General features: G+C 40.0%; 1 protein-coding gene across 1 annotated transcript in view; it reads right to left on the reverse strand.

Moving 5' to 3' along the window:
• The window catches only part of CSMD1 (CUB and Sushi multiple domains 1), a 3,274,537-nt gene that overhangs the window by 326,883 nt on the left and 2,934,005 nt on the right, over window positions 1-13,649 (reverse strand). The window contains exon 53 of the mRNA XM_073626646.1: window positions 11,272-11,445. Coding sequence (XP_073482747.1) covers window positions 11,272-11,445 — 174 coding nt within the window. The remainder of the gene's footprint in view (window positions 1-11,271; window positions 11,446-13,649) is intronic.

The raw sequence follows: 13,649 nt of genomic DNA on the forward strand, positions 1-13,649 counted from the left end.
TATGAAGAAAATAACCAAACTGTAGTATAAGGAATGATTTTCACACACGACACTCAGGGATGTGTATCCCACACCAGGGAAGGGGAATGGGTACTCTTACCCCAAAGCGTGGACACACACGTCAGCGGCGGTGGTTCAATCAAGCATGAAATAATCCTCCAGGCCAGACTCTCCAAGTGAGACTCCTGTAGAAAGGATGATGTATACCAACATCTACATCCAGGGGGGTCAGCGGTGAGCTGTCACAGTAAGGATTCGGCAGGGTGGTATTTTTTGTCTTCACAAAGGCAACATAAATCAAGGGAAAAAACAAAAAAGGCCTCCACATACTGCAGATAAATCCGAGATAAAAATGTAATCAAATAAAATAGATAAAAAACGTACAGACATCAGATCAGATGTGAACATGGCGTGATCACAAAAAATTGATAAAATGTGCGGTATTTAAAGCCAAGCAGGCTATCTACCTGACATGTTTCATACAAGAGGTACTTCAACTGGGGCTTGTCATGATTTATGTTGCCTTTTTGAAGACAAAAAGTAGCACCGTGCCGGAATCCTTACTGTGACAGCTCACCACTGACCCCCCTGGATGTAGATGTTGGTATACATCATCCTTTCTACAGGAGTCCCAGAGAGTCTGGCCTGGAGGATTATTTCATGCTTGATTGACCCAACACCACTGGCGTGTGTGTCTACGCTTTGGGGTAAGAGAGTACCCATTCCCCTTCCCTGGTGTGGGATACACATCCCTGAGTGTCGTGTGTGAAAATCACTCCTTATACTACAGTTTGGTTATTTTCTTCATAAGAATAACAACATCTCAATAACATTTCTATGAAACAGAATGTTTTATATTGAATGTCTTTATGGACTTATGAGTGTTCACTATAGGCATATTGCTTTGTTGATCAGCCTTGGTCAGATAACATTTCATGTGTAAACTAATATATGAACTTTATGTGTTCTTCTGTTCAGGATTTTGTGCTGTGCCCACAGGAGTTCACCTATTGTTCCTATCTATGCACTGAGCACTTTTGTATATCTTTTTGAATGTGTATTCATATAATCAATCACTATTTCTCTTTTTGAATATATATATACCATAGAGTGATCTCTGGGGTTGTTATACTCTCCTAGCGCTGCATTTTTTAATTTTTATTTCTTACACAATATGTCCCATTGTTGATGCTGGCTGCTGGTTTTGTTTTTTGATACTAGAAGCAAATCTTTTTTCTTATACAAATTGTACATTTTTTCTTTAGCTCTGATGATTCCTGACCACTTGGAGTATATACAAAGCTTGTTTGGCCATTTGTTATATATGGTCAAACATTCTGGTAAGGTGCATTAATCAGAGCATGTTTGTGTGGTGGGGGGTCATTTCACTTTGCTTGCTGGCAGAGAAGTTCCGTTGAAGGATTTATTTCTGAAAATTGTTGGAATTTCTTAAATAGAACATTTAGCTATATAGATTTATCACATATATGGATTTTAGGTATATCATTTTTTCACATTTTTTTTACTTCTGTGGAGTGTTTTTCTCCTCTTAGATGGACTTACTTTCATTATAATATTTTTCATGTTTTTTTCACTTGATTTAATAGCAATTGTTTTAATTTAAATTGCTCAGATATCTATTTCTGGGCACTACACTTTTTTAATGTATTATTTGTATGGGTTTTTGTATCAAAAACTTTAAGTGTTGGCAGTTTCTTTTGCTTTTTACTTCTGAGTGCAGAGTTTTTTCCCTTTTAAGTAATTTTACATATATCATAATACCTCCCTTAACACCTAACTCCTTTCTAAGCAGCAGGACAATTATAAGGGCTAAAATTTCTCCAGAAAAGGCAAATAAGCTAAAGCTCTATATAACTGAACATCATCCATATAATTATTTTATTATATATATTATTATATAGTTAATAACTGGAAAAAAACATTATTATATTCCCGACAACCTCCTAAATCCCAATAATGACTAAGAACATAGGTCTGCCCCCTGATTTACAGTGAATTCCCTCAAAGTTTTTACTACTACTAGCAATCATTGTTACAGTGAAGATTCTGGAAGCCAAACGCAAAGGAGTTGAAATGAGGATGAAAATGTTTATTTAGGCCAGTGAAGCAGTACCAGTGGCGTCACTAGGGGGGCAGAGGGGGGCATGGCCCCCCAACATTATACTGTGCCCCCCTATGTGCCCCCCAACTAAAAAAATGGACACTGGGAATGCAGGGGACTGGTATGGACTGAGCCACTGTGTTGCTGGCTCCGGCTCCGCCTCCACCTCCTGAATCTACTCCCGACCATTGGTTGCTATGACCGCCTCGCGTCTAGCAACCAGTGACGTCAGAGCCGGCACTGATGTCTCTCTCTCCCCTCCTTCCTCTCCCGCACTGAATGATACACAGCCGATCCGCGCCTTCCCCCCCTCCTCTCTCCTGTGTGTGTACCGCGGGAAGTGTGAGCTCCTTAGCTTCACACTTGACTTCCCTGGAGCACACACAGGAGAGAGGAGGGGGAGAAGGAGCAGATCGGCTGTGTATCATTCAGTGCGGGAGAGGAAGGAGGGGATAGAGAGACATCAATGTCGGCTCTCAGGTTCTGAGCTTCTCCAGGCAGGGACAACCCCCCCAGAACATCAGTCAGTTTCACAGCAGCCAGGCTAGTGTAGCCTATCAGCTGCAGGAGCCAAACTGCAGACGCTGGATACCGGCTCAAAATACATTTGTCCCTGATCTGCCTGCATTGTAAAGCAGGTCGGTTCTTGAGAGGTCCCGTATGATGTCGGGAGAGAAGAAGGCACTTATGTGAGCTTAAGCTACCTATTGGTTGGGAAGGCAGCAGAGGGCAGTGCTTCTGCCTCCTCAGCCAATGGGTGCACACAGTGCATTGTCCTTCCCTGCAAATTCATCCCGCGGGCTTCCAGAAGCTGCAGAAGTTCCTGCAATGATCGAGGTGAGAGAGGAGAAAAGTTACTTTCACTTTCTCCTCATGCATCGGCATCTTTCACCCCCAGCTTTACTTTCCTTCCCTCTGTGTACTACATGGCTCCACATTCTCCTGATAAGACTATGCAGTATTCAGTGATCAGACACACCGATCCTCACCCCCTCCCCTTTCCACCTCACTATCTGCTGTTACTTTCTGCTCTCCACTCCCAGAATTCTGTATTGAACACATCCTGCAGCCTCCAGTCTCAGATTTGGGCATTCCAAACTAGGAGTCCACACACTGATTGTGTGCATGACACCCTTCCATTCCCAGCTTACTTCCAACTGTTCTGCAGCCTCATACATTCTTTACAATCCTTAAATATATTTTTTTCTTTCAGCCAGCAGGCTAGTATAGTACTAAAGTGAGACTCAGACTGCAAATGTTGCTACAATATACTGCTGTTACTACTTTTGACAAGAATAGTAAAAGTATGCAGTGCAAACACTGTCTGCAGCCATGAAAGATACAAAAGCCTGGAGTAAAAGTATACAGTGCAAACACTGTCTGCAGCCATGAAAGATACAGCCACAGCACCTGTGATCATCATTATGATGCTGATGATCACACTGTACAGTCTATATACAGTACAGTCACATAAAGTACAGTGTAATCATTAGCATGATAATGATGATCACAGGTGCTGTGGCTGTATCTTTCATGGCTGCAGACAGTGTTTGCACTGTATACTTTTACTCCAGGCTTTTTTTCAGCTGAAATGTGGCACTCCTGAAATCTGGACTCTGTACGTAGCACACCCAGGACTCTGTATGTAGCACACCCTGTACTCTGCACGTAGCACACCATGGACCCTGTACTCTGCACGTAGCACACCATGGACCCTGTACTCTACACGTAGCATACCACAGACCCTGTACTCTGCATGTAGCACACCACGGACCCTGTACTATGCACGTAGCACACCATGGACCCTGTACTCTGCACGTAGCACACCAAGGACCCTGTACTCTGCACGTAGCACACCCTGGACCCTGTACTCTGCACGTAGCACACCACGGACCCTGTACTCTGCATGTAGCACACCATGGACCCTGTACTCTGCACGTAGCACACCATGGACCCTGTACTCTGCACGTAGCACACCATGGACCCTGTACTCTGCACGTAGCACACCATGGACCCTGTACTCTGCATGTAGCACACCCTGAATTCTGTACTCTGCACATAGCACACCCTGAACTCAGTACTCTGCACGTAGCACACCCTGAACTCAGTACTCTGCACGTAGCACACCCTGGGTATGGGTATGGGTATGAATATAGAATTGCATTTTATAGTTGGCCCCCCTACTTTTGTCCCTGTCCCCCCATGTGCCCCCCCTAAGTCAAGCCAATTAATGTCAGCCAGTAATCTGTGACTGTCATTTGACTGTCAATTGCCTTAGGCAAAAGTGTTACAAAAGCACTTCTTTACCATTAAAACCCATATCATTTTACCCTTTCCTGGGACTAGGGCAAAGAGATGGAGGGTAGAGACACCAAGAATATAAGCTCATGGAAATTAGATCCTTACCACATATGCAATAAAAAGTCAAAGCATTATGCAGCAGTTATAGATGTCAGCACTACACTCCAGACCTGAAGCTGGTTTGAAGTTCTTAATAAATCAGAGAGCCAAATTTACTTCAAATTAACTAAAGCCCCTCCACGTCTGTTTTTTTTTTTTTTTTTTTTTTTTTTTTAATTTTTTGCTACTTTATGTAGACATTTATTCATAAATGTTAAATTTTAATTGATAAATTGGTATTTGCCAATAAAGAGCAAAATACAGTATATGCTTTGCTTTACTACAACTTACTCCACAATTCCAGGTTTACTAAAGTTTCAAACTAGTGCAAAGCAAATGGAGCATTTGAAAATAGTCCTACAGGAGACAGATTCCTTCTCTGTGTGTGCAAACTATTATTTTTATGTAACTGTATAACGACTGCACTGTACCGATGTGTGGATTACCCATATGCTGGGGTGATTTTATATTCAACCATTGAACCGATTAATACCAAGAGCTCTCAATTAATTAAAGTCTGCAATTGCTGTATGACCCAAAAGAAAATTAGCTCAGGTCTAATTCTTTTAGTTTAGGTGCTGCCTATCCCTGTGGGTGTAATAAATGTAACACATAAGATTCTGTTGTTTAGCCTTCAAGAGCATAATAATGTTTTTACACTAATTAATGTATGATTTCTACATTAATTAATGTTATGTACAGCAATTAGAATAAGTGATTTGACAGTGGAGCAAAATAAAACTCTGCTGACATGGTTAACTCCTCTATCTTTCACAAAATTCTTATGTTAAATCATGCGTCTTTTTTCTCCTTGGCTACCCCAGAAAATAGCACAATCAGGCAACTGCTTCCACATTTCCTATGTAGCTCATACAGATGTATATATGCAATCTTATTCAATCAGATTCAGTGAACTTTACTCTCTTCTGAAATTATATCGATTGCTCGAACCTTAAATCTTAAAAAAAAGTATAAAATGCAGTAGAACAGCGAAACAGAAATACACAAATACCAATTGAATTCTCTTTCAAACAGCTCAAGATAAAAGCAAAATCTTGCAGTAAGATACAGTCAAAGATTAAGTGAAAAAAATATAAAGCACACAACTATAAATAAAATTGTTTCTTTTGAAAGTTAGCTTTAGTTCAATAGTGAGTTAAAAAATGCAAGTCCTTTGGAAAGTGCTTGCGCCACTATACCCGAGTTGCCTTGAGCTATTTTCTGATTGTTAATTTGTTAAATGTTCAGTATATTCAAACACAGATAATGTTAAAGTAAACCTATTATCAGATCTTTTTTCATGTTAAAGCAGAACTCCAGCCCCCCCAACAAAAAATTAATAGTCAGCAGTAACAAATACTGGGCGAACACATCAGCAAGTGGGAGCAAGTACCTGTGAAAAACAGGTACCCGCTCCCCCCCCCCCCACAAGGGGCCAAATGTGGCACCGCAAGGGGGAGGAGGCCTTTTGTGTGGAGCTCTGCTTTAAGTGCATCTGAGCCAAATGCTGGGGAACTGTAAATCTTGCCAAACATGGCTCAGTTTTTTCATTCAGTCAGGGGGCTAAATGAAAAATAAATGAACCCATTCACATGTTAAAGGTGGATGTAGGAATTCTCCCCACTGTGTCATTACACTGATCAGAGCTGCAGTTGATTGGCTGTATTTACAACCAACTCATTTGTGATTAATTGACCGTTATATTGACTTCTCATAAACAGAAATGGCCATAGACAACCAGCTTAACACTAACAGGTATTTCTACCCTTGCAAGGATTATAGTACTCGCCCTGATGAAGCCTTTATTTGCTTTTTTTCTGAGAAGCCAGCAACCTTTGTTTAGGCATTACCCAGGGCCAGCATTGACTAGCTTGGCTGAGATGCTGGCGCAGGGATGACATATCATGGAAATACTGGTGCCTTTGCTGTTCCTAGCTATGTCTGACACAGATCCGTCCCTGATGCAGTCACACTTCTTAAGACTTAATACAAAATTACAAGAAGAGTAAACTGAGGAAATGCTACCTTCTGCATGTAGTAGACTGAAGACATACTGTAATATTAGCCCAGGCAAAGTCATTTGACTGGAACTCAAAACCATTTTTTTCACGATAAACGGCACAGGTTTTTTGAGCTATTATACTATTTTTTACTGTATATATATATATATATATATATATATATATATATATATATATATATATATATATACACAGTATCTCACAAAAGTGAGAACACCCCTCACATTTTTGTAAATATTTTATTATATCATTTCATGTGACAACACTGAAGTGTGCAGCTTGTATAACAGTGTGTCATGTGACTCATTAGTGGTTTCCGGTGTGAATGGGAAGCAGGTGTATTAAATTTGGTGTTATTACTCTCACACTCTCATACTGGTCACTGGAAGTTCAACATGTCACCTCATGGCAAAGAACTCTCTGAGGATCTGAAAAAAAGAATTGTTGCCCTACATAAAGATGGCCTGGGCTAAAAGAAGATTGCCAAGACCCTGAAACAGCTTCAGCACGGTTGCCAAGACCATACAGCGGTTTAATAGGACAGGTTCCACAGGCCTCACCATGGTCGATCAAAGAAGTTGAGTGCACATGCTCAGCGTCATATCCAGAGTTTGTTTTTGGGAAATAGACTTATAAGTGCTACCAGCATTGCTTCAGAGGTTGAAGGAGGGGGTCAGCCTGTCAGGGCTCAGAACATATGCTGCACACTACATCAAATTGGTCTACATGACTGTTGTCCCAGAAGGAAGCCTCTTTTAAAAATGATGCACAAGAAAGCCTGAAAACAGTTTGCTGAAGACAAGCAGACTAAGAACATGGATTAATGGAACCATGCCCTGTAGTTTTATGAGACCAGATGGTGTCAAGCGTGTGTGGCGGCAACCAGGTGAGGAGTACAAAGACAAGTGTGTCTTGACTACAGTCAAGCATGGTGGTGGGAGTGTCATGGTCTGGGGCTGCATGAGTGCTGCCAGCACTGGGGAGATACAAGTCACTGAGGGAACCATGAATGCCAACATGTACTGTGACATACTGAAGCAGAGCATGATCCCTTCCCTTTGGAGACTGGGCCGCAGGGCAGTATTCCAACATGATAACAACCCCAAACACACCTCCAAGATGACCACTGCCTTGCTAAAGAATCTGAGGGTAAAGGTGATGGACTGGCCAAGCATGTCTCCACACATAAACCCTATTGAGCATCTGTGGGGTATCCTCAAACAGAAGGTGGAGGTGTGCAAGGTTTCTATCATCCACCAGCTCTGTGATATCATCATGGAGGAGTGGAAGAGGACTCCAGTGGCAACCTGTGAAGCTCTGGTGAACTCCATGCCCAAGAGGGTTAAGGCAGTGCTGGAAAATAATGGTGGCAACACAAAATATTGAAACTTTGGGCCCAATCTGGAAATTTTCACTTAGGGGTGTACTCACTTTTGTTGCCAGCGATTTAGACATTAATGGCTGTATGTTGAGTTATTTTGAGAGGACAGCAAATTTACAATGTTACACAAGCTGTACACTTACTACTTTACACTGTAGCAAAGTGTCATTTCTTCAGTGTTGTCACATGAAAAGATATAATATGGTGTCTGTCGAATGTTCTAAGAAGATTCAACGGAGCAGCTAAACTGTCTTACAATCTTACATTTCCAGTCGAATGTTCCGCCTACAAGCTATAGTAGAATTCTAATGTTGTATGACACTAGTAATAATTATATTTATTAATTATTATTACTAGTCAACCAACATTAGAATTCTTATATAGCCTATGGGTGGAGCATTTGACCATAAATGTCCGCTCGCTTCGTCGAATCTTCATGTCGAATCTTTTCTCTCTATGTCGAATAATCTTGGACTAATAGAGTTAGGTTAGGCACATTCAACCTTTTTTGCTATTGTCTCTATAATGTTGAATCTTTTCTCGCTATGTCGAATCTTTTCTCTCTATGTAGAATAATCTTGAACTAATAGAGCTAAGGTTAGGCACATTCGACCACAGATTCGATGGACACAGATCGCTATTGTCAGCATCATGTCGAATCTCCTATCTATATTGAACTGTTGTCACAACAAAAATGAATTTGTTTATGTCAGATCTTTCGGTTTTCGGATTCTGCACGTTCGTTATCGTTTGTTAAAACAATAACGAAAATACCCAAAATTCGGACGAAAATGCATTCGGAGGAAAATGAATGCACATGTCTAATATATATATATATATATATATATATATATATATATATATATATATATATATATATATATATATATACACATCCAGTATATCATAGGCGTGTACAGGAAGCCACCCGAATCACTGCATGACTCCCCCTATTGCCTGGGCTTTCCTATGTTGCAAAGGCACCAGTATTTCCATGACATGTCATCCCTGAGCCAGCATCTTTGTTAAGCTAGTCAATGCTGGCCTTGGGTAATGCCTAAACAAAGGTTGCTGACTTCTCACAGGAAAAGCAAATAAAGGCATCATTTGGGGAGTACTGTAATCCTTACATGGGTAGAAATACCTGTTAGGATTAAGCTTGCCATTCCCGTTTATGAGAAGTCAATATAGTGTAGTGGTCAATTAATCATGAATGTGTTGGTTGGAAAATTTAGCTTTTGCAGCCAATCAACTTTGCAGACAGCCATCCCAGAATAGTTGAAGCTGTTATAGTTGCTAAGGGTGGGCCAACTCAAAATTGAATCCTACGGACTAAGACTGGGATGGCATTAAAATTCATGTGTGTGTAAAGGCAGGCATCCCAATACTTTTGGTAATAATATAGTGTATATATATATATATATATATATATATATATATATATATATATATATATATATATATAAATGTGTGTGTATATGTATATATATATATATATATATATATATATATATATATATATATATATATATATTACAAAACACCTAGTGCATTATCAATGACAATTTATTGAATAAGAAAATCCATAAAAAGTGGGTACTCACAAAACACAATTCTGAATTGAGCCATAAAAATAACTCAGTGTATGGACATGTGCGGGACCATATCACAGGGTAAAACTGATGTGTTTCGGGGGCGCACCCCCTTCTTCAGAGCTAGGCTAATCAGGACCACCATAGGTAAGCGCTTATATAAAGAATGATAACGCGCTTTTATAAAGAATGATAAAATCCTCCACCGCCCCAAAGATGCTGCCTGCAGGACTTCTTCTAATGTCCTGCAAGTGCACTGCCCCAGTGTGAGAGCACTCAGGCTCTCATACTGGGGCTGCAGGGGAGGTGTTTTTCAGGCTCTTTACAGGTGCTATTTTTAGCCCAAAAGCACCTGAAAAACACTCCAGTGTGAAAGGGGTCTTACTCTAAAGATTGAGAAAGATGATTTAAAGTGGAGGTCCACCCTGAAAAAAAATTGCACAAAAAAAACCTAAAAAAAATGGAGGAAAAGAAAAAAAAATTTTTACTTACGTGAAATGGCTGTTGCTAGGCAGTCTTCCTAATCTGCCTCTTCCTACACTGCGGTGATGTTGTCTCTTCTCCTCCCCGTGTTTTTTTTCGGTGGAATGGGGCGCGGTGTGTTATGGGAACTGTGTGTGTCCCACAACACATCACGACCCATTCATAAAGCGCTGCGCGACTCACGCATGCGCAGTAGGAAATGGGCAGTGAAGCCATAAAGCTCCACTGCGTGTTTCCCTTAGTTAGGATGGTGGTGCCGGGACCCGAGAGCCGAGGGACGGGTCGGCCTCGGGCGGCCAACATCGCGGGCACCCAGGACAGGTAAGTACTTATTTAAAGTCAGCAGCTAAAGTGTTTGTAGCTGCTGAATTTTAATTTTTTTTTTTACGGCCGGAATCCCGTTTTAACTGTGTTTTGTAAATGCTGTTTAAAAGCATGTCCAGTATAGGAAAAGTACTCCAGCAACAGAGGTTGTCTATTTGTTAGACAGAACAGTTTTTTTTATATAAATACTTCACCAAAAATAAACCAGTAGAAAAATTCCGAAATAACAGCAGTGCTGACGTGCAGGCAAGTGCACCTTTGATATTCTTCAAATAGAAGTACATGACCCAATGAAGGCCACAAAAATCTTAGGTCCAGGCTCTCAAGGCTTAAGATAGTCCAGACTATCCATAAAGCCCTAACTTTGCCCACCTCAAGGATAAGCCAAAGTCCTTTCCTTCACTATGCCCCAGACCCTGTCATTTAACCCAAAATGCCAGAACTTCAATCGTCACAAAGGCTTTGACATCTACCAAAGCCTGAACGCCTCTGTCTTCCAGCTCTGCAACCTCTGACAAAGTCTTCAGCTTTTGACACTTTTGGGAGTACTTAATACCTGTGTCCTCCACCATGTGCTATAGTTTCTCCCACCAGCTCCTATGTCATTAATAAATCCTGTAATGACATAGGATCATAGAACGGAACTGCAGTGTGCTGTGGGAGATGCAGGCATTAATTGTCTAATTCTAAAAACTTTGCCAGAGATTGCAGCCCGGAAAGACAAAGGTGTTTAAATCAAACAGTAGAGTATTTAAAGTTTTCTACTGCAGGGAGAGCTGCTTGCATTTTTGGGGAGTCAATCAAGTTGTTTTAATCATGCCTTTGGTAGAAGTCAAGGTACCATGTATAGTTTTGTCCTCAAATCCAAAAGAGCTTCACGGGTTCCATATTAATGTTTTGAGCAAGGTCAGATTCACTTTAATGTAATGTTGTAAATTTTGTACTCACAAACACAGACTGGTGTTTGCCCTGACCACTTGTGATCTTGAAGGCATATACGGACAGATGTGCCCACTAGACGAAATCCAGGATTACACTGATAGACTATTGTGTCTCGATAACTGAATCCATCACCACTTATATGCCCATTTACAATAGGATCAGGAGAACCACAATGGCCAGCTGTTAAGAAAAAAGGCACAAAATGTTAATAAAGTAAATGACATGTAGTATATTTTAAGAATAAAAAAAAAGTAATTTAAAGCTAAAATCAATTAACAGAAATATATATGCAGTCAGATAGACATTATACTAACACCCTTTCTTGTATAATCTTAGCTTTTTTTAAAAAAAAAACAAGGTATAGGGTGTCTAAACATAACTGTGTAGTCTAAAAGTTAAACCCAGAGAATGGGTCTGATATACCCTTTTCTGTCTAATACAAATCTGCATGAGCACACTTATGCTGAGGGTCATGGTTGTTACTAAACTATGCATAGGGGTGTAAGTGCAGGAAACACCTTTGTCACTGATAGAAAAAAGAATTTTAAAGTGTTTTTGAACAAACATTAGTCACAAAAGGGCTTTAACCTTTTTACTTATGTATTGTGACTGAACAGAACTGCTAGCACAGTATTCGTTCCACCTTCTTGAATTTCTGCAGACTTTAAATTTGCACTTACAGCCATCTGGTGATGCAAGGAACTATATTTTTAAACTATGATTTACATTTTGTATTTTTCCTCAAGAAACAGGCAGTTAGCCCTGGACATGCGTAGAGAATTTCCTCCAGAAACCATTTTATTATGGATATAAAAGCTAATATAAATATCATATTTTGATATTGCAATTCTGTGCAAAGTAGATTTGATGGTCAGGAACATGAATAGGAGGTTTGAATTTGTGATGTACAAATACATGTATTATTACTGTATGTGTAACTGAACAGCAAAAACACTACACACATATATAGTTTTATTTTTGATTAAGAAAATATATAAAAGGGCAATTTAATTTTCTTTTTACATTTTTTATTGTTATGGAAAATAATGCATATCAGTTTCGAATATAAAGAAAACCGAAGGCATACATGCAAGTATATGGCTCAACAATATGCCAGATCAAGGTCATGTTAACTATACAACGTACAGAACAAAGAGGAGACACAAGGACTTCAAAGCATATCAAGTCAAACAAGAGAACCAACATTGAAACTATTTAAAAAATATCCAGAATTGGCATTTACAAGGAAGAAACCTCAAAAAATCGCATTCCAGTGTTTTAACCGCTTCCCGGCCGCCTCATGCAGATATACTGCGGCAGAAGGGCACATACAGGCAGATTAACGTACCTCTACATTGCCCTTTAAGAGGCGGCTTGTGGGCATGCCCGCCGGGAGCTCCATGAGTGTGATCACGGGTCCCACTGACTCGATGTCCGGGGGGATACCTGCGATTGTCTCGCAGAGAGGAAGAACAGGGAAGTGCTAATGTAAATAAGCATTTCCCCATTCTGCCTAGTGACAGGACACTGAGCACCGCTCCCTGTAATCGGGAGTGGTGATCAGTGTCATGTCATACATAGCCCATCCCCCCACAGTTAAAATCACTCCCTAGGACACACTTAACACGTACAGCGCCACCTAGTGGTTAACCCCTTCACTGCCAGTCACATTTATACAATAATCAATGCATTTTTAATCGCACCGATCGGTGTATAAATGTTAATGGTCCCAAACTAGCGCCAAAAGTGTCCGATCTGTCCGCCATAATGTTGCAGTCACGATAAAAATCGTTGATTGCCACCATTACTAGTAAAAAAAAAAATTACTAAAAATGCCATAAAAAATGCCATAAAACTATCCCCTATTTTGTAGACGCTATAACTTTTGCGCAAACCAAACAATAAATGCTTATTGCAATTTATTTACCAAAAATATGTAGAAGAATATGTATCGGCCTAAACTGAGGAAAAAAAAAAATTTTTTTATATTTTTGGGGGGTATTTATTATAGCAAAAAGTAAAAACTATTGCTTTTTTTCAAAATTGTCACTCTTTTTTTTGTTTATAGCGCAAAAAATAAAAACCACAGAGGTGATCAAATACCACCAAAAGAAAGCTCTATTTGTGGGAAAAAAAAAGGACGTCAATTTTGTTTGGGAGCCACGTCGCACGACCACACAATTGTCAGTTAAAGCGATGCAATGCCGAATCGCAAAAAGTACTCTGGTCTTTGGCCAGCCAAATGGTCCGGGGCTTAAGTGGTTAAGATGAGAGAAGATGATGAGAAATAAAAAAATAAATAAAAAAATTTAAAAAAGGGTGAAGAAAGCAGAGAGAAGGGCAGAAAAAAGAAAGAGAAAAAAATATGTAAAGGAGGTTAACTG

This window comes from Aquarana catesbeiana, linkage group LG04, assembly GCF_042186555.1.
Source record: "Aquarana catesbeiana isolate 2022-GZ linkage group LG04, ASM4218655v1, whole genome shotgun sequence".
Lineage (NCBI taxonomy): Eukaryota > Metazoa > Chordata > Amphibia > Anura > Ranidae > Aquarana > Aquarana catesbeiana.